Source organism: Colletotrichum lupini, chromosome 1, assembly GCF_023278565.1.
Source record: "Colletotrichum lupini chromosome 1, complete sequence".
NCBI classification, from domain to species: domain Eukaryota; kingdom Fungi; phylum Ascomycota; class Sordariomycetes; order Glomerellales; family Glomerellaceae; genus Colletotrichum; species Colletotrichum lupini.
This window is the reverse complement of record NC_064672.1, coordinates 4,464,801-4,489,978: the sequence shown is the minus strand read 5'-3', so window position 1 is coordinate 4,489,978 and position 25,178 is coordinate 4,464,801. Positions and strand designations below refer to the sequence as shown.

Here is a 25,178-nt window from a genome sequence, read left to right as displayed (position 1 = left end):
GTAGTGCCGGAATTGAATCAACGACGTTAGTCTGCCCGTTTGGCAAGCATCGAAGAAGGAGGATACCTAGACGCGGCTCTCTCGCACCTGGATTCGCTAGTAATCAAGCACAAACGCAATAGTCGTTGTCATCACTCGAAAAACATCAGAGAAAATGTCCAGGAACATGTCGTATGTGGCTAGGGAGGACGGTGGCTTCCTGAGTGGTTGCGCAGAGGCCCAAGATAATTGCTCCGGAATCCCGTTTTACACGAACTCTTAGACTAACAGCTTTCCTGCGAAACCCGTTCCACGTTGTAAGTCGCACTAGACATGCAAAAGGCGATGACGCAGCTGAGCATTACAGCCTCAAATGGTGCAAAGCTTAACGCCGAATAGCCGTGACCTCACAGCCGCACGATCCGGCTCCAACGAGGCTACTCGTGGTGACAAGCGACAAAGATTTCGTGTTGTGTTGCTGCAGTGAAGTTTGAATATCAGAAAGGGATGCTGCCATCTCATCTTTCCGAGTTCTGTGTGGTCAAGTACCAAAGTACCTGGCTTCGAGGCCTGTGAGGCACAGAGAACCTGAGAAGAGTGGGGACCGGCTCAGCCGTCCAGTGCCGTCCTCGTCGCTTGAGGCTCTGTCTGCCTCAGGCCACAAAGGCATCGAACTCGGAGCTTGCACTTCGGGAATCCAGAAACCTTCAATTGATCACATCCGCCCGAGCTGACTGCCCCCCCATATAACCTCGTCCATCAACAAAACCAAACAAACCGCCAAAATGGTCTTCGCCTGGAAAGCCGCCGGTATCACGTGAGTTCAATTGACGAACGCCCTTCTCCCGAGCCCTCTTTGCACCCGTTGCAATTGGGCAGCACCCGCGACCAAAGCCGAGAGAGAAAAGGAAGGAAAAAGCTGACCCGGCAACCCCCGATTTCCAGCTACAACCGCTACCTCGCCGTCGCCTCGCGCGTCGTGCGCCGCAGCTTGAAGGAGGACAAGAGACTCATTGCTGAGCGTCGTGGAGAGATGGATCTCCGTTTCGCCAAGTGGGAGGTGAGAAAGCGATCCGAACATATGGCGATGGGCATCGAACAGAATGGCTGACTCCAATTTACCACAATCGCAGAACGGCAAGCAGGGCGAGGTCAAGAACCTTGCTGAGGCCACCGTCAACGCTCCTCCCCCTTCTTCGTAAATTTCCGAACCGACACACGCGTGAGAGAGACAAAGAGGGAGTTGCATCCGAGGGTTGTCGAGGGATAGATGGGGAATGATGGGGAGTGAAGACACCCTCCCCGGGTACCCGCCGGCTTCAGCTTGACAGTTGAGCTGCTGTATCATATGAAAAACTGGGCATAAAATCTATCAATCGAAATGCCATGCTAAGACCTTATTGATCGATCTAAATTGAATACGTGCACTGCCAGGGGCCGGTGATGAAATGTTGCGAGGTCGGGGGGCGGGTTGCGGGTGACCAGCGCGCGCTTTCGCTCGACGTTGGCCAGAATGTTGGGCGTGCTTTCCAGGTTCCCTCCACCCAAATTTGCCCGCCTGCCGGACAAATTCGGTTGTGATCAGTCAATCACTCCATGTTTCCCGTTCCATATACCCGTAATTTGCAACAACACCAAATTCGCAGTTTTCATGTAGAGACAAAAGACGTTACCGTTGCACTTTTATTCTCAACTGCTTGTTGAAAATCATTTCATAAGGGACTTAGGGCAATCATCGCGTTCCCGAATTTACCGGCCTTTTTTTCTCCTTGATGGGCATATCCATGCCCAGGCCAATGCAACTGTGACCTCACTAAAACCTGCACTCAACGCACTCACTCAACCCAAGAGTCTCATGAGGTGCAGTTGCTGATATGGCCATCCCGTCCGGCTTTGGAATGTCTGATGGTAAGGAAATATCCCAGCCCGATCAAGACCCTTTTTTGGCATCACGTTCCACTCACCGATTCTCAAGACATTTCAAAGCTCTCGCTTGAGCTGGACCGCCAACCCCACCCTCCGCCGCCTCCGCCCAAGGCGTCAAACAACGGCATCGTCGCTTTTGATATCACGTCAAAATTCAAGACAGCCGCGGAGAGTAAGCTGCAGAAATCCTACCATAACGAAAACAGGATGTTGGACTGACCGTCTTACGCAGCGCTTGCCCCTGGCGAACTGGTCAAGGATGGCTTCTTCACGTTGTTTGAGTCCGTTGGGGCTCTCGAGGTACGTGGGCCGATGAGGGGTTTGACGGAGACTATGAGGGGCTCCCTACTGACGGCCACCCAGATCATGGACCCGAAGATGGACAGCGGTTGCTTGGAAGCCGAGGATTCGCTAGACGTGGACTATGATGTGACACGCCCTCTTCTCCCTGAGGAGGTTCTTGGCATAATCGACCAGCTGCTCTGCCATGAAGTTAGTATCGCGCCGGTAGAGTCATTTTCTCTCTGCTGACTTGGTTTGCAGATGGCCTGGCATGTTGGATATCCTCTCTCTCAGACCGTCCTTACAAGCGTATACGTCGAGTCGATTCTCATGCCGAATCCTGCCACCATCGACGACGCGCACTTTATCAGGGATGCCGACGGCACGCCGCCGGCGCCGATGCATGCCGTTCTTCGAGCATATTGCTTGGGACTCTTAAAGACGTGCGGCAATGTCAACGAGAGGATCAAGAATGAGCATTACTATGAAGTGAGTCTTTTCGCACAGCGACTTGCCTCACCTCCACACACATCCATCTCCTCAGCTAACCAACTGGTATAGGAAGAGGACTTTGTCACAAATACGTATAACAGGATCCTCCTCGATGATTTCAGCGTAGAGTCTGTACGCGATGTCCTCAAGGACGCAAGCTTCATTCTGCGGCAACTATCGGATTCGATACCAAAGGAAACCATAGACGCCCTCAACAACAGGCTACTCCTTCGATACACGTTCCTCGCAGCCATAGACCACACGCAGTACCGGACAGACCCGGCCCTCATCAGAAGCCCTTGGAAAGAGGCTCTGGATTTGCTTCCTGGTATTAAGAGCACTCATGCGCTCGGAAAGCCCGTGCCTGAGGCTTGTAGTGCGAAACTGCAACGCAAGCTCGCCAGCACGATGCCGCCGCGACCGATTGTCGAGATAAGTTTTGACGACGCCTTTGGGCACCTCACGAAGATGATTAGCGACGGACTGGAAGTTGTGGGAGTGCTCGACTACACCGACGCCATCTGCCTCCAGGTACTTATCTCACAAACACATCCCCATTCTTTTGACCAACTACTCATACAAAAACGTCTAGACCTACGTCACAACCTTCCAAGCGAAGAAGCCCCAGCCCCTCATCTTCGTCCGCACCCTCCTCCAAAGCTTCCTCTTCAAAGACATGCAAGTCCTCGGCCACAAGTCCATCCGCCAGCTCCTCGACGACGACCTCTCCATCGTCTCCCTCCCCAACAGCCCCCTTCTCGACCGCGCCAACGACGACGTCGAGGCCCCGCAGGACCCGCGTGTAGCCATCGCCGACACCATGGAATCCTTCCGCAGGCGCGCCGCCCAGCCTTACCTCGACATCCTCCGCACCTTTTGCCAGAACCGGTGCCGCGTCCGCCGCACCCTGTGCCACATTGTCCGCGACTGGGAGAGCCTCCAGTTCGACGCTGAGGACATCGACCAGGTCCTTCAGGAGCACACCGGCGAGCGGCCCCTCGTGTATCAGTCGGCCGCCGGCCAGCCCGTCGAGCAGTGGTCACTTCCGCTCTCGTCGTGGGCGTACCTGTACAAGATCAAACAGATGGAGTGGATCGTCCAGCTCGGCTTCGAGCTTGAGGTCTACCAGCCGGACGAGCTGGCCGGCATGTACTGGTACCTCAACTTCCTCGCAAAGAACCGCCTTACACACGTCGAGCGCATAAAATCGTTCGTCGTCCGGAGTCTGAACCAAGCCCGCTCAGGGGCCAGCAACAAATCAACAACATCATCATCGTCCTCTGGGGGCCTCACGCCCGTCGCAGAAGCCCAATACACCAAATCCCTCTCCTTCCTCCGCCAAACCCTCCTCGACGCCGCCGCGACAGAAAGCCTCGCCGACGCCCTCTGCTGCCTCTACACCGTCCTCCACCGCCACCACCTCATCACCCCGCCCCCGCGACCCTACAGCACCGACGAGCTCCGCTACGAGCTGCGCATGAAGCCCTTCGCCGCCATCGGCCTGCCCTCGCTCCCGACGTTTGAGGAATACACCGTCGGCACCTCGCAGTCAGACTGCCCGACGCGCGACCTGCTGGAGCTTGCCGACCGGGCTGTGGCGGGCGCGAAAAGGGCGCTGGAGGTGATGAGCAAGTTTTCCGAGGCCGAGGCGTTTTCCGTCGGGTCGCATGATCGGTGGGTGCCGTCGGTGAAGAACGGGCTCAAGGCGTGCATCGCCACGGGGTTGGCCGTGTCGGTTGTGCGAAAGGCGCTGGACAAGTCGGGCGGCGAGGGCGGAGAACTGAAGGTCAAGGCCGAGGTGCCGACTCCTGACAAGTCATATCACGAGTGGTGGATCGTTCCGCGAATCATACCCGTCGCATGAGATTTATATGACTTTTGCTAGAGAAGATATGTGGCACATGAGAAGTAGATACGTGGTGGATTATTGATATCCTACTTTCCAAGAGAAAAAAACAAATTCATAGAATACACCCACCCACCCCCTTTCCAAATTTGCCGGGAATCATGTGATACCTAAATCCAGAGTAATCCCATGTGTCCGTCCAACGCTTTGTCCAACCCGTTTTTTACCCCCGTGTTGATATTCCCACGTAAAAATCAATACAGGTTCTTGTCTTGTCATGAAGAATGACTGCTTGCTTGCATATACGCTGAGCAGCTCACGCTGATATGCGCACTTGTTGCCTCTAGCTTACTTGTGTCTACATATATATGCTGGTATGTCCCATCCCTCCACCTACCCCGATGTCATGTTGTTTGACTCGGAGCGGGGGAGGGGTAAGTTGGGATCTTCTTTGGACGTGAATTTTACGCGCGCTTCTTGGCGGCAATCGACCTGAGCTTCACGGTCTGCTCGTAGAGAACATCCTTGAAGGCAAAGAGCAATGCGGCGGTCAACACACTCTGGGTGACCTTGGGGCCGATACCTGTGAGAAAAAAAAGTCAGCATTGCAGAACCGAAAAAAGGGGGGGACACCATCTCGGAACGACATCCGAGGTAATCACTCACCCTTGTAGAGACCGGCGTATCCCTCCTCGCGGATGACCCTGCTAATGGCCTGGGACATGCCCTCCTTCTTCTCGCCGTTGCCGGCGACGTGCATCTGGCTCTTGACCGTGATGTACGGGTAGGTGACCGAGGTCGCAAACAGCTTGCCCGCGGCGCCGAGGAAGAAGGCAATGGTCGGCGTGACCCGCCTCTTCTTCTCGACCGTGTTCTTCATCTGCTCAAAGAGGGTGTACTGCAGGATGGGGTTGATGACGAGCACCAGCGCCGGGATGACACCGTTGAAGAGCGCCTGTGGTCCCTCGTTCTTGAGGAGCGCAAGGAGGGTGCCGATGGTCGAGGGCGCCTTCTTGGGCTTCGCGGCCTGGGCCTCCTCGTCGCCGGTGGAGCTGGCCTCCTTGCCCTTGCCGCCGCGGGTGGTCATGCGGGTGTTGACGACCCAGATGGGGTTCGTGATGATGACGGTCGCGGAGCCGGCGATGGCGCCGGCGATCATGGACTCGACGGTCGTGAGCTTCTTGCTGGCGCGGCCGGCCTTCTCGGCGGCGGCCTCGAAGAAGGCGCGGGTCCACTCGTACCAGTAGTAGTAGACGAAGTTGGTGACGCTGATGCCGAAGAGGGCGGATTCGAGGCCCGAGTAGAGGCCCGAGACGCCCTCGCGGGCTACGATCTTCTGGACGGCCGTGAGGAAGGCCGAGTCGGCGCGCTTCGATTCGACTTGGGCTCGGGTGGAGAGGGTGATGAGAGGGTAGCTGTTGGCGCGGGTGCGCGCGGATTAGAAGAGTGTCTCTTGGGGTATAAGACAGGAGGGGGGGGTTTGTGGTGGCCTTACGTCAGGGCCATGGATAGGAGACCGCCGCCGGCACCGGCGAGGGCGTGGGCGACATTGTCGTTTTGGGGGAGGACTGGCTTCGACATGGTTGCTTGCGAATTGGGGTTGAGGTTGAGTGGATGGTGGGTGTGGTGTCGTGGTATAAGTTCGTGGGCAAAAAGGTTCGATAGATGAGACGATGATACTATCGATTCAAAACTGATGCTGCATCCAAATGCGGGTGACGATGGGGTGTAGATGGTATCGTTGCGACGGTTGTAGTAATAATAATAATGGCAGTGGTAGGAAAGGTTGCTGCTGACTGGCCCTATACCATCTCAAACAAGAACGTTCGGTCCCTTTTGGGTTCTGGGGAGCCGAGGTCAAGCACGTTTTCAATGCCGAAGGGGGGGGGGGGAGTCGGAGGGAGTGAGGGAGGGCAGTGATGGGCGTCGTCGTCTGCCGCTAAGAACCTTAACCCCAGTTATGTCATTACCTGCCGTGCTATATATTTCATGCGCGCGATCACAGGACAAGGGGGATGACAAAGGGGTCGCATGTGATGGGGCTCCTCCCCAGAAGCCTGGCACCGTGGCACGCCTGGCACGGCCTGGGAATCCGGGTCCCTTCGGGAGCTCGTGGGGTCGGAGCTATTTCGGGGCCCGGGAAGATATGCTTCATTTGGGAAGAAAATACGCTTCCCATCTTCTTTTCTTACTTGTGTTTCTTTCTAATGATCAAGCGCACAGTTGATGCAACACCTGAATAGAAGGAAAGCATCAGAAGAGTCGGAGCCATGTAGCAGTATGATCATGAACAGGAATGCTGTATAAGGCGGGAGACATTGTACCTAGTGATTTCTACCCGGCAATGTCTCGGCACCGGTTCCGTTGGGATGTAAGCCAGCCAAGGTCCATTTGAAGAAACGGAAGTACTGCCGAGCATCAAGGGAGAGAATGCCTATCGCATTCGCCTGATAGACCAGGGTAAAAAATCCTATAATGACAGCTTCGCGACCCTCTTTCCTTGAGATAAGGCAAGGGCATCAAAGGCACCCACCATCAGCGTCCGTACTTATTCAAGGGCGCATCAGCTAACTCTTCTCGACGAAGCTGACGAGGGATCTTTTCACGGACTGGGAATCTGGGTGGGCCACCTCAAAGAGCGGGACAGATCGGAACAGCGGGGAAAAGTTGTTCCCCTGTCATCGCAACCTCAATGGCCTTGAAAGCTGACGGGACGGAACCCCCGCGACCGAGGGGCTGAGCTAAGCCCAATCTGGGACTAAGTAAACAAAACAGATTTGACAACCCAAGTGGCCAGGCCCGACCGTCCCTCTGTGCAGACTGCAGCTCGCATGTACACGGCCACACCACTTCGCGACGACACTTATCCAATGCATAGAATTTGACATATTTCTATTGCTGGTTTCACACGAAGGCCATTGAGCCTAGTCTTTCGTCGTCGTTTCTTCTTTCTTTCGTAGAAAAGTCTATGCGACAAACATAGCGCGCGGCCCTTTTTTTTTGGTCCTTTTGACCATTCGCGCATTTCTCAAAATGGCGACGCCACGGCCTAGAGGCGGTAGCGACGAGCTGCTTTCGTCGCCAGACCCGCTCAACGACACCGTCTCCTCCGCCCTCTACCCTTCATCACGTCGCGTAACTCGAAGTCAGAGATCACAACGTCTATTCTCCCTCGGTGGCAGTAGCACTTCGCCTAGAAAGCAAATGTTCGAGCTCGAGGTTGGCGACGACCGTCAGCCGAAACGGCTGCTAGTGACCGTTGAAGCCGAGGGCGATTACGAGAATGTCGGTGTCGGGAATGTTGGGCGCAGATTGTTCAACGCAGACACACCCACCCTTAGCCGCGGCGCATACACAACAACAGTTCCTCTGGCCGGTGATAGGAAGAACACGGCCGTCAAGACACCCGCGCGGAGAGGTCGACCTCCCAAATCCGCCGGAACGCCCAAGACCGGTACGGCGACGAAGAGGAGGGCCACAGCTTCTCCACGAAAGACACCAAGACAAGCCCGCAGAGTCAAGACCATTACCGATTCAGATGGCTTAGAAACCGATATCACCATTCAAGGCACACCGAGATCAACAACCCGTCCCAGACGGGCCACCAGTCGTCAACCGCGCGAAGTTTCCCAAGACCCGGCGCCCTCTACGATACCCCCCAGCACAACCCGGCGTCGCGGCCGCCCAAAGCGCGTCGAGTTTTCCGATCAACCTGTGGAAACGGTCGAGGACGATAACGACCTTGATGGCGTGGCGCCTTCTGACGACGGTCTCGCAGCGAGCATGGAAGACATGATTGTAGACGATCCTACCCCAAGGCGAGAGCTCCCCACGAACCCGATGCCGGAATCCGAACCAGATATCTGGATGCAAACAATGTCAGACCAAGCAACACCGCGCGCATCAACACAAGACAACCCAATCGCCCTCAGTCCGACACCAGCTTATATGCAAGATAAGAGCCCGACACCATCTGAACAGCTTCATTCAGAGTCCGAGAACGAACCCGCATACAACGAATATGATTTCGCACCGGGTGCGCCTAGCGACATTTCATCACTCATTGGCGACAACGATGGCAATGACGAACTCCGCGACCAGGATACTGTTGCTCAAGGCGAAGATTTCAGTATGATTTTCGCCAACTCTATCCCCTCCATGAGGGGCCACATGAGCATGCATGACCTTCGCTCAGAAGATGTCGGTGAAGAGACTGGCTTGATCGTCAACCAGACCCTCGAGACTTTAAGGCGAAGCGGTGCCCTGCATGTTGACGATGATGAGGATGAGATCGAAAGTATCCCCGCCAAGCAATCCTCGCCAGTACAAAATCCTCCAGCTCAAGAGGAGGAGGTTCAGTTGCAGAAGGAGAATGAAGCGCATGTGGACCCCATCGTGGCCACAGAGGCTGAAGAAATCGAATCTCCAGTCGCCCTTCCGTCGCTGCCTCGTCCCGATCTCCCACCTCCGTCTCTCGCATTCAAGGAGACGTCACCGAGCAGAGGGTATCAGTCGCCAGGCCGAGCTAGAAGCAGTCCTCGACGCAAGTCTATCCCGCTTAGCAGACAGCTTATGGAGTCCAAGGTCAAGCAGATGGATGCGGAGAACTCGAGGCTGGAGGATTCGAGAATGGACACCTCGCAGATTGACAACTCGTTTTCCAGCGTACCCTCAAGAGTTTTGGCTGCAGCGACACCCGGTGCTAAGAGCACCCGGCGGAGCTCGATGGTGAATGAGGAGATGTCTGTCATGTACGAAGACGACTTCTCTGAGATTCCGGAAGCCTACTTGGAAGCTGCTACGCCTGGGAGGCCGAAGCTGCCTGGAATCAATGACCTTGAGACGCAGCACGAAATCGAGCAAGAGATTGGGCGAGAGGCCAACGTCTCTCAGGCACGCGAGGAGACCTTGATGGACGAAGTACACGATGAGACCGTTATGAACGAGGCACAGGAAGAAACCGTCATGAATGAAGCACACGAAGAAACAATTATGAACGAGGCACCAGAAGAAGATCAGGGGGAAGAGGACGCCGAGGCTGAAGAAACGGAAGAGGCAGAAGAGGCAGAGGAAGAGGCTCGTAAGAGTTCACCCAAGTCCGCAGCCCCATCTATTGCGAGTGTTTCTTACACTCGATCAGACTCAGCCAGAATGCCGACACCAGACGATACGCCCTCTCCCGCCGAAGTTCCTGTCCCTCAGTCAGACGCCAAGACCATCGAAGCGGCCCAAAGTTCGCCGACAGCTGCGTATTCTCAGTTGCCCGAAGAAGCAAGCTCTGATCTTCCGGTCCCGGACCTGACGGTTGGTCTTCCTGCGGCCTCCAATGAGTATATCACGCCCGTTGCCCCTGTCTCGTCCCCAATTCCATCGCCCGATGTCAACCTCTTGGCGCCTCGCGCAGCATCACCAGACAACGGAATTCGCCCTACGCTATCTCCTATTGTGAGGGCTGGACGAGCTCTGCAGAGCGTCACGTCTGATGCTTCATCGCCTCCCCGCCAGAACTCTCTCGGTAGCCCTTTCAGGCCTACGACAAGCAGCAGTCAGCCTCAGTCTGCCGCGAAATCGACTCGCAGCTGGACTCAGCCATTGTCCAACTTGATTCAGGCCGGAGCTCAATTCTTTGGTTCCCCGACCCGCGCCGCAGCACAACCTCAGCCTCAACCCCTTGCGCCGCAATTAACAGGAGAGCCGTTTGATGACCCATTCGGCCCCGAGAACGACCACACTGGCCAGCCCAGCTTTATGGAGGCCTTGAGTAAGAGTATGCGGACGTCTCCCGCCAGAGAAGAACCCGAGGTCTCGTTCTCAATGTCGGGATCGCTTCAAGTCGCTCCAGGCGATGAAGTCGATGAGATGAGCTGGATGCAAGAGGCTCCTGCCCCACGCGAACAGCCCTTCGCCCAGCCGCGCTCCTTCCATTCTAGTACGAACACAGCTTCTAGGTCAATGCACAGTCGGCGACAGAGTTTCGAGATTAGTCTCGTTAGTCCAGATCGTGCCGAGGACACTGAAGTCGAGGAAGAGCAGCCCGGAGCAGAAGATGAGGAGGAGGATGATGATATTTGGGCGGTAGAAGCATCGCGTCCAGCTTCGAATGGAGGTCGTCAACAGTCTTTTGCGAAGCGATCAGCACCGTCTATCCCTCCCAGGCGCACAGCTCTTCCTAGCCCCTGGCAGAAACCCGCCGAGCCTACCCCCAAGCAGACGCTGTTCACGCCGGCGGTGTCACGAAACCGCAAGTCAGACTTTGCAGACGGCGAAGTCGAGGACTTCTCGATGCTTTCTCAACAACAGAGCCGTCAGAAGCAGATCCCTCAGAAGGCGTTTGAGGTTGCTCAGAGGTCGTCCGCCAAGAAGGATCTGGCTGCCTTCTTCTCTTCTCCCAATCTCCTACCTGGAGCAGAGGGCGTCAAGGAGGTCTTAGACAAGAAGCGACTGAATCTCCAAGGTGCTGCTCAGCGCCCTGAGCGGGTTGATGCCGGCCTCGAGACAAACTCCATGTTCCCATCTGTCCCGCAGAAGGCTTTTGCCCCTTCCGCCAGCGGGCGTTCGGATTTGTTCTCGCCCGCCAAGCCTTCGGCGACCAAGTCTATCGCTGACACGTACGACTACTCGGATCCCGTATCGGCTATCAAGCCGTCAGTACTCGGGAAGTCGGTCATGGATACCCGTCGCGAGCTGTTCGCGTCAACGAACCTCCGCAGTAGCACCAGACACCGGTCCGAGATCCCAGACTCTCAGCCCAACATGTCCGACGAGGTATCGTTCCCCTCTGTACCGCAGAAGAAGAACTTTACGCCCAACGTGGGGGCCCAAAAGAACACCCAGAACAACCTCTTCAGCAAGGCCCCCTCGGCGGCGCCGATGCCATCGTTGACACCGGTGCGGATGCAGCTCACGCGCGCCGACATTCAGAAGTGGCAGGAGAGTAGTGCCTCCGCCATTGCAGAAAGCTCGCCCACTGCAGCTGAGTCCAAGTCGGTGTCGGAGTCCGAGTCGGAGCAGCGCGCCCGCGTCCTCCGGCCGTTGCCCGACAGGAACATGTCGCCGACAAAGTCGTGCCTGCGATCCCCGCTGAAGCCCCGCACGCCGGGCCGCGTCGTCGAGTTCACGAGCAGCGTCCTCTCGCCCCTGGCGCAAGCCCAGGTCCGCGCGGAGCGGCGGTTGTCTGCTAGTTCTAGCGGTAGCGCCGCTGCTGCGCAGCAACAGCAGCAGCAGCGCATCGCTGCCATTATGGAGGAGGAAGACAAGGAGAATGGTGATGTTGCCGGTGCTGAAGCCACCGTCGTTGAGGAAGACGAGGAGATGAACGGGGACATGGATGTCTCCATGACCGACGCACCACAATTAATGAACGATGTCCAAAAATCAGCACTCGTCGAAGAGCAAGAACCCCAGCGTCTGTCGCAGACAATGTGGTCGCGCGACCACTGGCTGCTCCTCGACGACATCATCCAGCTGCGCCGCGAGGGCCCCTTTGACTTTGAGTTCCCCGACGACTTCACCAGCAAGTCGGCCTGGCTACTCGGCCGGTCCGTCAACTCGCACGGCGCCAGCTTGAAGCTGGAGCAGTGGCACCTCGACGTCGTGGACGCGTTCCAGGCCGAGGTGGGCGTGTGGAGCGAGGAGGCGCTCGCCAAGAGGGTGTTTTCGCTCATTGTTGGGGAGGAGCTTAGGAGGCAGGGGAAGGCTCCCAAGGCTCCTTCGGTTCGGTTTTCGTAAATGGTGTGCATGCATATTCATGACGGTGATTGGGGAAGTGCGCGTGTGCATATTGGGCGTTTTCAATTTGGGAAAGTGTCCTGCTTAGTGTTGCAGGGCATATGATTTTCACGACAGTCTCATGCTTAATGAGTGTGTATACAAGCTCTCACCACGTTTATAAGGGGGAGGTTTGGGAGGCTGGGCGTCACAGGGCATCGTTATGTATGATTTTTGTTTCTTGTCTTCATTGGTCACTCGGGCACCTCGCCCGCAAAACTGTTAGGATACCACTTCATCAGAATGAATTTATGTCTCATGCACCGCCGGCATTCGTGTCTATGGTAATAGTACAGTCCCAAATCCATTCCGCTTTGCCAACCCTTGACGCCAGCCTTTGTCATCTACTCGAGCATGGAGGCCTGGTTGGTGTAGAGAACATCCACCACGCTGCTCAGCTTCTCAACCGTAGCCAGGGCGTGGTCGTATGCGCTGTCGCGCTCAGTCTCGTCGAAGATGATGAGGCATCCCGCGCCCTGGTCCAACACACCGATGATGACCTTGTCCAGGATCATCTGAGAGAGCTTGCGCTCCACCTGTTGCGTGTCGAGGCCGACCATCTTTGCGATGTGGCTGATCTCGACACGGGAGAACGGCTCGATGACCTTGATAAGGTTTTGTTCCAACATGGCGTCGTACAGACGTCGCAGGTGGTTGCGGATGAAGGCGTCGCTGCCGAGCTGCTCACGGTAAGACTGAAGGGCCTGCTCGTACTCCTCCAAGGACCGGTTTGAGTGCGCACGGGCAACGGCCTTCATAGCTTCGAGGTTCTTGCTGGCGTACTTCTGTGCCTGCTTGGACGTCATCAGGTTGTTGACGTCGTCGGCCAAGTTCAACATGATCTTGCACAGAAGCATGTACTGGAGAGCGGCAGTGGCCTTGACTGACTCGTCCTGGGTGTGGTAGCCATCGAGGGCCTCGATGAAGTAGGAGAAGGCGGTGTTGAAGTCTTTGTCTTCGGCGTGGAGCATACCGCTCTGCATATCGAGGTGGGCTTGAAGAAGAGGCGGGGTGTAGACGGAGGCGGCGCTCGTGCGGGCGCTGGTGAGGGCGGCGCGGGCTTTGGGGATGTTGCCGAGGGCGTGGTAGACACGCGACTCGAGGAGCTGGACTTCGACGAGGACAAGCTTGTCGTCCAGGCGCTTGAGCTCGCGGAGGAGACCGTTGATGAGTGTGAGTGCGTCGTAGTAGGATTGCTTCTGCATAAGGAGAGCGACCAGGCGGGTCTCGAGGTTCTGGCGCAGGAAGCTGCGGCGCTCCGAAGTTGCCCAATCTATACATGACTTGGTAACTGCGATCTGGATATCGGTACTGCCCTCAATCTTCTCGAAGAGGTCAAGCAGGGAGCGGACTGGAGGGGTCCTAGTTAGTCACGCCGTTCTTTCACAGCTGGAAGAACATCAAATTGAATCCATACCGAGCTTTGCTGTCTTTGCCTTGGCGAATGAAGACAGGGTTGTCCGGCTTTTTGTGATCAGGTCGACGAGCTCCTGCGTCTTCCTAAGCGGGTTGTTAGCAAACATGGGGCCCCCACGATGTCATCACCGGACCAAGGAGGGGCTCACTTCTCATCCCGATACAACTCTCCCAAACCAAGCAACGCCGTCTCGTACTCCTTTACCGCAGCATCGGAGGTTGCGGAGGAAGGGGGCTGAGAGATGATTTCCTTGTAGAGCTGCTCTGCCTTTCTGGGATCTGTCTTGGCCACCTTCTGTGCCTCCTGCACTCTCGCCGATTCGCCCTGAGCCATCCTGACTGATTGATTTGACGTCGAATCGGATATGGTGGGTTCGAATTGGATTGCTGAATTGAGCTCGTGTGTCGTCGGTGTTGTTGAGTGGTGGTTTGTAGAAAGATCGCCGGATTCGTGGTGGGTTGCAGGTAGCTTGGTGCAGTGTCAAGAGCTCCAGCCGCCGCCTTCAGACAGGTCCAGGTTGCCATGACCGACGCAAGCAAGCCCGGCCGGCCAGCACCTTCGGTGGGCTGAAGGGCAGGGGCCACACGGACCGAGATTGATCCGCCACCTTATCTGATTGGCAATTATCCTCCGATAAGTCCCCACCCCCACTTAAATTTTTGGGAGAGAAGTTCTGTGAGACTTTCAGAGCCATCGAGGATTCTATGGTCAAGCAAGACATAGCATCGCGCCCGCCAACATGAAGATCAAGGCCATTTCTCGGAGCGTGGAGGCCTACCAGCCTCCAGGCGCAAACGCGCAAAAGCTTCCTCGGTAATTATAGGCCAGTGGCATCCGCAGACCTTGGCTAATCGCAATGCAGCAACCTCGATCCCGCCCAGCACCCTATGGAGCGCGCCAGAGAGTAAGTAGGCTTCGCCACATGCTGCGATCCAAGCTGACGAAGGAATACAGGTACACCAAAGCCCTGAACGCTGTCAAGCTCGAGCGCATGCATGCCGCACCTTTCATCGGACAGATGGGCAGCGGCCATGTCGAAGGAGTACGTCCAAAACGAGAAGCAGAACGCCTATTGTCCCCGATTTCTAACAACTGAACCAGGTTTACTCGATGGCTAAAGATCCGAACTCTCTCAAGCACATGGCATCGGCCAGTGCCGACGGTGTGATCAAAGCTTTCGACTTGACGAGCCGAGCCGAGATTTGGCAGACGAAGAGCGCCCATTCCAACATCGTACGGAGTCTCTGCTGGACGAAGGACGGAAAGCTTCTGAGTGCTGCGGCGGACAAGACCATCAAACTCTGGGATCCCTACAACACGCCTGGCGATTCTCCGCCGATCTCCTCATGGCTGGGTACGAATGGTTTCCTCAGCTTGTCCCACCACCGAACGCGAAACGCCTTTGCAGCCTCGTCTTCCTCCAGTGAGATCGCTATTTACGACCTCGAGCGACAAAGTGCGGCGCCCGAGGTGCTGCGCTGGCCGAACGCGACCGACTCCATCAACTGTGTTTCCTTCAACCAGGTCGAGCAATCCGTTCTAGGAAGTACAGGCGACGACAGGAGTATCGTCCTCTGGGACGTCCGTACTGCGATGCCCTTGACCAAGACGACGATGACGTTTACCTGCAACTCTCTCGCCTGGAACCCGATGGAAGCCTTCAACTTTGTCGTTGGTAGCGAAGACCATAACTGCTACGTAAGTCACCTGAAAATTGCGCTGCCCCTGAACATGCGATTAACAAGCAGCAGATGTTCGACATGCGCAAGATGGACAGAGCGCTCAACGTCTTCAAGGGCCACGTCGCCGCCGTCATGAGCGTCGAGTTCAGCCCGACAGGTGAAGAATTGGTTTCCGGATCCTACGACCGAACAGTGCGCATCTGGAACCGGGACCAAGGACACTCCCGCGACATGTACCACACCAAGCGCATGCAGAGGGTGTTCAGCACCATGTTCTCCCCCGATTCGAAGTATGTTCTCAGTGGTTCCGACGACGGTAACGTCCGTGTCTGGAGAAGCAACGCCACGGACAGATCAGGCATCCGATCCGCCAAGCAGAGACAGGCGCTCGAGTACAATGAGGCCCTGGTTGAGCGATATAGCCACATGCCGGAGGTCAGACGTATCAAGAAGCACCGTCACCTGCCCAAGGTTATCAAGAAGGCGGGCGAGATCAAGAACATTGAGCTCTCGTCAATCAAGAGGCGCGAGGAGAACGAGCGCAGGCACACCAAGAAGCAGTTCGAGAGGCGGAAGGGCGAGAGAGAAAAGCAGATCTTGGCCCGGGAGAAGTAGGCGCATTCTGGGCTTGCCACTGTTGGCGTTATTCCTTTGCATTGTTCGGCGTTGGGGCGGCTTGTTATGTCCATGTAAAAAGGAAAAGGGGGAATAGTCGTGTGAAAAGTGCAACTTAGATAGGGTTATACCACGGATCAAATCGTTTGGTCAAAAGAATGTAGCAATGATCATGAAATAGAATCATGAAGTAGGCTTATTAATTCCGTTCATTTGATCATGATTAGGTACGTGCTGAAGCATGCAAACTTGCGTCCCTGGCCTTCCCTCCGCGCCCTCTCGGGTGACCGACATGTCCGCCGGGCTCGGATAAGCTTAAGACAGCTTGACGGCGGCGCTGACGGGAGCGGGGTCTCGGCTCGTCTGGCCGTGGAAGATGGGCGGCTGCCAGGGGCTCCGGGGTGTTTTAGTGGTCGTCCCACCAGGGGTTTCCAGGGGAAGCTGCCACCAGGGAGGGGCCCCTAGGACGCTTGGCCACCGTTTCAACGCCTCAGGTCCATCCACATGTGACGAGTTCCCGCCAGAGCGTCAAGCTCCCTTGGTGGCCCAATCGAGGTTTGGCTGTGCGCTTCTTCGTCTCATCTTTGTGCGTTTTTTCCACTTCCAACGCTGGACGACACATCTTCGCTTTTTTCCGAATCTCTTCTTTTCATACTCTCATCCTAATTTTCCGAATCTGTACAGAGTGCGACCCCTATACAATCTCTCTTAATAATCGAACTCTCGAAACGACATAGAGCTCCTACACTGCTCGACCCCTCGCACCACCACCACGACCGTTACCACCAGCCATCCTCCCCCAGACGTCCGCGATGGAATACCCACGCCCACCCCAAAGCGACTCGTGGTTCGCGCCGCTCTCCCTCGACCTCCTCGTCAAGGTCTTCAAAATCACCTTCTTTCACCCCTTCGTCTCGTGGATCATCCCCCTCTGCTTCCGCGCCCAAGCCCTCCGCTGGGATGCCCCGCCCATGCTCGTGTCCATCGCCTGGGCATGCTTCATCACCGTCTGCTGGATCGCGCAAGCGGTCAACCTGCGCATCGCCTACGGCCTGCCACGCGAGGTTGACCTCACCGAGGAGGTAATCGTCATCACGGGTGGCGCCAGCGGCTTGGGTCTCCTCATTGCCGAGGTGTACGGCATGCGCGGCGCGACCGTGGCGGTGTTGGACGTAAATGACATGGAGAACGGCGAAGCGCGGGGCGTGACCTTCTACAAGTGCGATGTGACGGATAAGGCACAAGTTGCGAGGGTTGCGGCGCAGATCGAAAGAGATGTAAGTTTACCAACCGCTTCTTACAAGGCCGGAATGCGCCATCACCAAGACAGAAAGACTAACCATACTCCAGCTCGGCACCCCAACCGTCCTTATCAACAACGCCGCCATCGTTAAGGGCAAGTCCCTCCTCGACCTCGAGTTCGAAGAGATTGAAAAGTCCATCACCACGAACCTGACCGCACACTTCTACACCCTAAAGACCTTCCTCCCGCCCATGATCCGCGGCGGCAACGGCGGCACCATCGTCACAATGTCCTCGGTCCTCGGCCACCTCGGCGCCGCCTCCCTGACAGACTACGCCGCCGCAAAGGCCGGCGTCACGGCCCTGCACAAGTCACTGACCGCCGAGCTCGCCGCCTCCCACCCGGAGATCCGCACCATCCTCGTCGAGCCGGGCCAGCTGTCGACCCCCCTCTTCTACGGCGTACAGACCCCACACGCCTTTGTCGCGCCCGTGGTTGAGCCCGTCGACGTCTGCAAGGAGGTCATTGCCGCCATCGACGCCGGCAAGAGCGCGCACGTCGCGATGCCGCTGTACGCGAGGTGGATTCACTGGTACAACGTACTCCCCGTCGCCGTCCAGCAGATTGCGAGAAAGGTTGCGCGTGTGGATACTTCCATGCAGACGTTTATCGGCAGGCAAGAGCGGGGGATGAGCGAGAAGAACGGGAGTCTGATCTAGATCGTGTGTTTATTGATTTTTATGTTTTCCTGCACAAATATCCATGGAAATTCCTGCGGTGCCGGCACCGTGTGGTTTTCTCTTCAATGCCAACAAGAGGCGGGACATATAAACACGTTTAAAGTCTCAGGACAATTATGAATAAAACAATACTATAATTTCAAAAGAGCATATCTTGAATTTGATCAACCTTGAGTCACTCAAGTGCTTGCCTCCTTGTCTCCCGAGCCGGACAGGTCCTGGGCAGGCGATACCCTGTTCAGCCCGTCGAGTTTCTTATACGTCAGAGCATCGAGGTCGACTCCGTCGAGGGCACGCGCCTACCTCTTCCGATTAGCTTTCCTACCGCAGGGAGCAGTGTAAGAGGGAAGGAGGGAGGCGGAATAGGACAAAGAGGGGAAATCTCGTACACTGATGCCATAATAGTCCTCCTCCAGAAAGTCAATCCCCAAACTCGATCCGCAGGCACCACAAAACATCTGGTCCTTGGTCTTGGTGTTGAACCGGTAATTCGTGCACTTTTCGCGCGAGCCGTTGTGCCATGTGACGTCCTTCTTATTTGGGTCTTGTTTTTTTGCAAAGTCACAGAGTGTCAGTCATAGCCTTATGCGTTCATGTATTATGACCCCAAAGATACCTCCATGATTGGGTATGAGGCGTCGTAGGGAGGGTGTTTGAGGTAACGATATCCTGGACTCTAATCTTGAGATGGAGGGGGGTGTGAGAGTGAAGGATAACTCACAGATGAGGAGGTACCCGCTGCGCCGGCAGATGGAGCAGTTGCAGTTGAGGACCTTGTACCCGTCCTCCAGCGGCGGCGAGAGCGTGAGAGAGAACTTGATGGCGCCGCAGTGGCAGCTTGCGTCGTATGTCTTTGACGGCTTGGGGGCTTCTTCTGACGACATTGTTTTTCTTTTCCTGAGATGGCTCTGACTGTTACGGTTTCGGATTTTGAGGCCGATGAGTCTGGATGGGAGTTGGGATAAGTTGAGGATCGTTGGTCAGATTTGGCCTTTGCTATTGTGTTTGACGTGGTGCGACTTTGAATGTGAGTGAAGAGTGAGGTGTGAGTGGTGGTGGTGATGGTAATATGACGCTGCTTACTTAACCAGCTCACAAGTGGTTCACAACTCGCTTACCTGACTTGAGTATGTCGACGGTGGGCTCTGAAGAGGAAGCTTCAGAAAGTGGCTTACAGGGGCAAGATTGTTAGGTTCTTAAAAATGGAAATGGAACTGTCCTGAAGGCTCTATGAAGGAGAGAGGTCTATATAGACGTGAAATTACTAACAAACTCGAGCCATAAGACACGGAGAGGAGGGGTCGTAGAAGGATTCGTTGATAACAAGTGTAAGAGCTACCTGAGCCCAGCTTATCAAAAACACAGCCACATATTTCCCCTCACTCTTTTCATCTCCCATCCCGTTTGAGTGTAAGCATTACGCTCTCGTAGCGTTAGACCCAGCCTGTAAGATCACAGACCTGGCTGAGGGAAGGTGGCCACTTGACACGGAGCGAACTGGGGCCGCACCCCGTGAACTTCACCACGTACAGGCAGTATCTAATTGCACCAAACTTCAGCTCTTCTGTACGTCGAGTTGTCAATATAGATTGGTATGGATAGGCGGACGGGTACAGAAATAGACAGGCGCGACGGGATCCATCGTCCGGCATCGTTCGACCTGCCGCATCGGGCCATGTCACCGCGACGTGCGCCCTGCGAATGGGGGATCCAAAAGATGCGGGCAAGGGTCCCGACACAAAGGTACGGACGCCACCACATGGGACCTGGGCTGAAATGCCGATTTGCGGGGTCTTGGCGTAATGTGGTTACCATAAAGTGTGAAAAGCTATTTGACGTGCTTTTACTGGCAAGAAGGGGGAGGATTAGTGAGGTTTTTTTGCAAGTATGTTTGTATCACAGAGAAGAGCAGCACAAAGCACCTTGTAGGGGGACGCATAACTTGAGAATACTGAGGTTATTCAATTTTTGTTGTATTAAGTTGTTGATTGGGGGGTGTGATTAATCGTAAAAGGCTACGGTAAGGTTTGCGTAAGGCAAAAAAGATTTTGTGGTATCAGATGAACGATGCTCGTCATAAACATCTTTAAACAAGAGATGAAAAACCCCGGCTCGAAATTTTCCCCGCCTCCATGGTATCATCAAATTTCAAAGACCACATGAAACAAGACAGATTCGTGTCTTTATATATACGAGGATAAAAGTGCGTGGTAGAATCGCAATATGCTGGGGTAGATTCGGATGGTAAGTGTCTGAGATGACTTTTCACACAGCATTCTCAGCCTTGTCGCCGCTCGTCCTAGCTCTGCTCGCTTCCATCGCGGCAATGGACGGCGGCTTCTCGTTGTCCTGGTGGTGGCTGGTGTGTCCATTGCTCAGCGGCGCAGGCGCCAGGTCCTCCTCATCAGGCTCGTCGGCGGGCGCGGCGAAAGTCGGGGCGTACGCAGACTTGGCGCGGATCTTGTGACCCCAAATGTAGAAGATGACGGGGATTGGCACGAGGGCGATGGCGACGCAGCCCAGCAAGGTCGAGGCCCACTGGATGCCCATGCCGTTGAACATGTAGCTCGCGAACAGCGGGAAGCCGGCGCCGCAGAGGGAGCGGAGGAAGGTGTTGCCGGCGATGGCGGAGGCGGCAAACATGAGGTAGGCGTCGACGAGGTAGTTGAGGGCCTGGAGGAAGATGGACATGAGGCCGAAGCCGGTGAAGAGGCCGCTGAGGGTGGGCACGATCCAGTGGACGTCGGCGCGGTAGCCGGACCAGCCGAACCAGAAGATGCCGATGGCGAAGAAGACGCCGCCGGCGATGACGCTGGGGAGACGCCACTCGGGGATGGGCACGCCGTTGTTGGCCTTGAGCTTGCGGAGGTACCACGGCTGCTGGAGGAGAACGGTGACGCCGGCGATGAGCTGGCCAGTGATCATGCCGAAGAAGGTGAGACCCGACTGGCCCGCGCCGAAGCCGTGAACGCCGCGGAAGACGAAGGGGTAGGCGGTGAGGAAGAGGTAGAGCAGGCCGTAGATGAAGGCCATGTAGACGGACAAGGCGGTGACGATGGGCTCGCCAAAGAGGAGGCGCATGGGGCGGGAAAAGTTCTTGTTGACGAGCTCCTTAAAGTCGATTTCGATTTCCTCCTGCTTGGCGTGGATGCCCCAGTTGCGGGTGCGGCGGCGCAGCTCCGAGGCCTTGCTGACGAGGATGACGGGCGGGTACGTCTCCTCGAGGAAGAAGAGGTCGAGGAAGAAGGCGAGGAAGCCCATGAAGGAGGGGATGTACTCGGTCCAGCGCCAGCCGAGGTGCGACTCGACGATGAAGCCGCCGATAAAGGGCGCCAGGAGTGGGCCGGTGAAGACGGCCATGGAGAAGACGGTGATGGCGGTGCCGCGGGTGCGGTTGTCAAACATGTCGGAGAAGACAGCGGCGACGACGGCCAGGGGGCACGCGCCGAAAAAGCCGGCGAAGAAGCGGCATATCAAGATGGTCTGGAGGTCCTTGGCGACGGCGCAGCTGATTGTGAAGATGGAGAAGCCAAACATGGAGAGGACGAGGGGCAGTCGGCGGCCCCTCAGCTCGGAAAGGGGCGCCCAGAGTGTTGGGCCGAAGGCGAAGCCAAGGACGTAAAAGGAGACGCCGAGGGTGCCGACAGTCGCGGAGACGTTGTATTCTGTCGCGATGACTTGCGTCGCTGCTGAAAAGATACTCGAGGTGAAAGCCGACGTCATCGTGGTGTAGCCAAGCATTGCGGCTGTAAGCAACCTGCGAGCCAAGACATGTCAGTCACCAGCGCCCCCTAGCCATATTTCACCGAAACTCGACAATTGGCATTGGCGAACTTACTTCTTCTTAATCGGCCAGTTCTGCGCGTGCAGAGGATCTTCAGGGCCATCAAATTCCACAACGTAGTCCTCCTGCTCCGGCAAAGGTGGCGGGTACGGCTTGCCTGCGCCCATGGCCGGCAGAGGCCTCCTCGACTCCCTGCTCTTGATGCTGCGGCCGACGGTGTTGGAGTGCTGGCTGCGGGCAGTGGCAATGCGGCTCAGGGCCGTCGGGTGACGCTCGAGGTCATTTTGGGTCGAGACGCGGCTGATGCCGGTGCCGGTGCGATACGCGGCGGTGCGGTCGCCCGTGTGCGAGGCCGTGGATGAGGAGGTTGAGGAAGAGGAGGCGGAGAGGACCCGTTCGATCTCGTGGCTTTCGCGGCCGTGGTAGCGGTTTGGAGAGGCGGCGCGCTCGGCGTCCGCGATTTCGCGGTCGACTTCGTCCATTGCCATCGTTGGACGAGGTCGCAATGTGCGGGTTGGGTGTTGGTTTGGATGTTGTTTTGAGATGCTGATGCTGGCTGTAGATGGTTCAACAAAGTGAAGAACGGATCAGGGTGTCTCGCGACAGATTGGGCAGTATGTATATAACGCCAATAGCTAGAGACTTTTCTTGGGCGCGGAGAATGTGAGCAAAGAGCTCATGCAATGGTGCGTTGTGCTGACAGGTAGCTTGGAGCTATTGTGAAGGCGGCGCGCCGAGCTAGCTACGTCAATCTAGTGTAATGTGGAATAAAGGGTCGGTGATATGATGTAGGGCCGTCTCCCGATGCAATGTAAGCGCCAGTCAGATTCGGGGGAGCTCTAGATCGGAGACAATTACAGGAAGTGCTCGTGGATGTATTCGCAGGAGGGGTATGACTGGAGATGCTAGATGCGCGATCGGACAAGTTGGGTGGTCCCTTCGTCTTATGAACAATGAATTTGTCTGGGCGTTGTCTGAAGATCCAGAGATATATGAGAGGGATGGGGGGAAGGCGAAAGATCGGTTCAGATGAAGAAGCAGTGTATTAGTGAGGAAGTGGGTTCGAGGTTGAGAGAGAGTGGGTTAGGAAGCGGACTATAGATGCGCAAAGGCCGAGGGCGAAGTACTATGTATGGAGATAGTCACATAGGAAGACGGAGCAAAACGAGGATGGAGAAGAAAAAAAAATCAGATTTGTCAAGTCAGGTATGAATGACTCTGTTCTCAGCTGATGGATGGGAGCCGGTACATCTCCCGGGTGACCAAGCCAAGGGGGAAAGAATGTCGGGTGCGAGTACTCGAATACCACAATACCTGGGTCGGTACGGTAAGGTAGCAAATGGGGTCGGCAAAGTCCCACTTGGGGAGGCCTAAAGAAAGAGGGATCCATGGAAAATCCACGGGCGCAACATGCCTGCTGAGATTTCCTTCTTTGCCGTGCAATTTTTGCTTGCGCGCCCATTGCCCATACGAAAACTTCGGCTAGGAGTTCGGCATCACAAAAAGAAAAGCGCGAACGACACGAGCCCGAGTGGGAAAAAGGGTGTGGCCCAGGCACACACGCCGCACACTGCAGAAAGGAGGAAAGACAACCTGGAATGTGGGCCCGGACGGGGCCGGAGGCGGTAGCCGGCACTGCAACCTGGGAATTCTCGACTTCTTGGTGGTGATGGAACCCAGCCGAGGGATGGGCAAGGTGGGGCTCCCATCTTGGCCTTTTTGGTTTGTCAGTGTCGCAGCTTTTTTTTCTTCTCTCCTTCTATGCAGCCGTTCGTACCTTACCCTTCCCTGACCCGATCCTGCGCGATCGATAGGGCCCAGGGAGGCAGTGTTGTTACAAATTCGACATGTTGCACGATCTTTCTTACAAATGCGGTTCGTTCTTAGTCACTTACCAAAGTTTAATGTACCTATAGACAGACGCATACATGCAAGCAGCAAAACATAGAGTGAGAGGAGACCATGGATTAGACTTCCGTCATCCAATAAGGCTACCAACTTCAATCCATCCGGGAAGGAACACTCAATCGAACTTTTCGCAGAGTTTCTGCACACCCACAGTCCTCCGGATGGCTCGAGCAGAGCACTACCGACCTTACTCCGTAGAGTACACAGCAAATCAGAGTTTGCCATGATCTTCCTGAACCGCGCCCTAAACCATCAAGCCAATTAACTAGAGTTTTTGCTAACCGGTCGGATCCGACGAAAAAAACCATGGGACATGCGCAGTAGGAGGAAGGTTAACACCGGGTATGATGTCACTGGGGCTGGACAGTCTGGACTTAAGCCCATCCGAAGGCGCGGTGCCTCCGAGAGAGAGAAGAAATGGCGACGGTTGTATCCGTACGGTAAGAAAGAAAAATTGTCTATCACGGTAATGATTGGCTCCACCTAAGGTAGTGTCAATTCGTTTCCAATTATCAAGAGTTCACATTCCCGTCACCCATTGACATATTCTCTCGCTATTCTCCCCCCCTTCGGCCCCGCGCCTTCTCGGAACCATCCTATGCACTGCTTTAGTCATCAGCCTTAAACGTCACCTTGCGTCTGCCACTTTTCCCCTGCAGCACTGACTAGACAAAACGTGCACAAACGCCACGGCATCCCCGGCCGTGTGCATCCAACTGTTCGGCGTCTGTCCGTGTCTAGAACGCCGTATGGCTACCTTCATCGACGTAGTCGACGTCGCGGGTGGGATACTTGGAAATTCCACGAGAAAACGCTGCAAGACGGTCACAGGATAAAAATCATAGAATGAGCAGCAACCACACACATGAAATAATCATAATAAAAAGAAAACACTAGCCAACCACAAAAAGGAAGGGGAATAACGGATTTACGGGGAGATTACATGTCCCCTTCAGGCTTCAGGATGATGATCGTGGGTCCTGACTCCCTACATCCACCCGATCTATCTCATTTTCAACACAAGCTGACAAGCTCATCCACAATTTCCCACGGGCCGCGGTCTTCGGCCGCTATTGTAGACCCTCTCGCCGAATGCCCAACCCAGAGCGACAGCCCAATGCCGCTTCTTGCCGCCTCCTAGGTTTCCGCCCTCCGAGGCTCCTTCAGTGACAGTCCAAGGCAGGAAGAAATAAGAGGGTAAAAAATAGCCCGAACGAGCTGGTTTCTCCACTCACACTTGGCAGTCGACGCAACGACCAAAGCGTTCCAGAAAGGTCTAGAATGCTTCATCGCCCCTCCCTTTCCATCCGTACCTACTTTACGGTAGGTAATCTACGGAGTACATCTGAATTTTCCTTCTAGCCATACTGATCTAATTAGTATCCGTGCAGCAAAGATCATTATAGTGTAATTGGCTGTTTCGATTCGCTACTGTCATCTAAGATATGTAAAATACCAGGGGATATCCCACCCCTCTAGGTAGAAAAAATCAAGGAT

The 25,178-nt window shown here is 55.6% G+C and overlaps 8 protein-coding genes across 8 annotated transcripts; 4 read left to right on the top strand and 4 right to left on the bottom strand.

The window, feature by feature from the left end:
* Positions 1-154: 154 nt before the first annotated feature.
* CLUP02_01347 (uncharacterized protein) lies at positions 155-713 on the top strand (the record flags this gene model as incomplete). The annotated part of the gene is made up of 4 exons (XM_049280388.1): positions 155-206; positions 271-296; positions 347-446; positions 526-713. 4 exons carry the CDS (start codon positions 155-157, stop codon positions 711-713), a joined length of 366 nt encoding a protein of 121 aa, XP_049136345.1.
* A 51-nt stretch (positions 714-764) lies between these two features.
* CLUP02_01346 (Mak10 subunit) lies at positions 765-4,543 on the top strand (the record flags this gene model as incomplete). Its single annotated transcript, XM_049280387.1, has 13 exons — positions 765-796; positions 859-1,039; positions 1,113-1,177; positions 1,273-1,309; positions 1,414-1,556; positions 1,626-1,678; positions 1,846-1,887; positions 1,955-2,077; positions 2,138-2,205; positions 2,269-2,397; positions 2,449-2,676; positions 2,749-3,210; positions 3,272-4,543. The coding sequence occupies 13 exons, from the start codon at positions 765-767 to the stop codon at positions 4,541-4,543; spliced, it is 2,835 nt and encodes a 944-aa protein (XP_049136344.1).
* Positions 4,544-4,989: 446 nt separating this feature from the next.
* Positions 4,990-6,106, bottom strand: CLUP02_01345 (uncharacterized protein; the record flags this gene model as incomplete). Its single annotated transcript, XM_049280386.1, has 3 exons — positions 4,990-5,108; positions 5,192-5,940; positions 6,021-6,106. 3 exons carry the CDS (start codon positions 6,104-6,106, stop codon positions 4,990-4,992), a joined length of 954 nt encoding a protein of 317 aa, XP_049136343.1.
* Positions 6,107-6,524: 418 nt separating this feature from the next.
* On the bottom strand, positions 6,525-7,358 carry CLUP02_01344 (uncharacterized protein; the record flags this gene model as incomplete). Its single annotated transcript, XM_049280385.1, has 5 exons — positions 6,525-6,609; positions 6,761-6,824; positions 6,882-7,024; positions 7,136-7,200; positions 7,299-7,358. 5 exons carry the CDS (start codon positions 7,356-7,358, stop codon positions 6,525-6,527), a joined length of 417 nt encoding a protein of 138 aa, XP_049136342.1.
* Positions 7,359-7,558: 200 nt separating this feature from the next.
* Positions 7,559-12,253, top strand: CLUP02_01343 (uncharacterized protein; the record flags this gene model as incomplete). Its single annotated transcript, XM_049280384.1, has 1 exon — positions 7,559-12,253. The coding sequence occupies one exon, from the start codon at positions 7,559-7,561 to the stop codon at positions 12,251-12,253; it is 4,695 nt and encodes a 1,564-aa protein (XP_049136341.1).
* Positions 12,254-12,636: 383 nt separating this feature from the next.
* On the bottom strand, positions 12,637-14,042 carry CLUP02_01342 (PCI domain-containing protein; the record flags this gene model as incomplete). Its single annotated transcript, XM_049280383.1, has 3 exons — positions 12,637-13,643; positions 13,710-13,792; positions 13,858-14,042. 3 exons carry the CDS (start codon positions 14,040-14,042, stop codon positions 12,637-12,639), a joined length of 1,275 nt encoding a protein of 424 aa, XP_049136340.1.
* Positions 14,043-14,448: 406 nt separating this feature from the next.
* CLUP02_01341 (WD domain-containing protein) lies at positions 14,449-17,968 on the top strand (the record flags this gene model as incomplete). Its single annotated transcript, XM_049280382.1, has 8 exons — positions 14,449-14,522; positions 14,572-14,613; positions 14,664-14,751; positions 14,811-15,407; positions 15,461-16,002; positions 16,331-16,592; positions 16,744-17,283; positions 17,357-17,968. 8 exons carry the CDS (start codon positions 14,449-14,451, stop codon positions 17,966-17,968), a joined length of 2,757 nt encoding a protein of 918 aa, XP_049136339.1.
* Positions 17,969-18,168: 200 nt separating this feature from the next.
* CLUP02_01340 (major facilitator superfamily transporter) lies at positions 18,169-25,047 on the bottom strand (the record flags this gene model as incomplete). Its single annotated transcript, XM_049280381.1, has 20 exons — positions 18,169-18,288; positions 18,379-18,533; positions 18,711-18,849; positions 18,909-19,008; positions 19,086-19,159; positions 19,263-19,373; positions 19,450-19,782; positions 20,261-21,746; positions 21,828-22,329; positions 22,417-22,448; positions 22,520-22,736; positions 22,920-23,255; positions 23,336-23,488; positions 23,669-23,925; positions 23,995-24,164; positions 24,217-24,284; positions 24,348-24,495; positions 24,733-24,839; positions 24,917-24,957; positions 25,025-25,047. The coding sequence occupies 20 exons, from the start codon at positions 25,045-25,047 to the stop codon at positions 18,169-18,171; spliced, it is 4,572 nt and encodes a 1,523-aa protein (XP_049136338.1).
* Between the last annotated feature and the right edge of the window lie 131 nt (positions 25,048-25,178).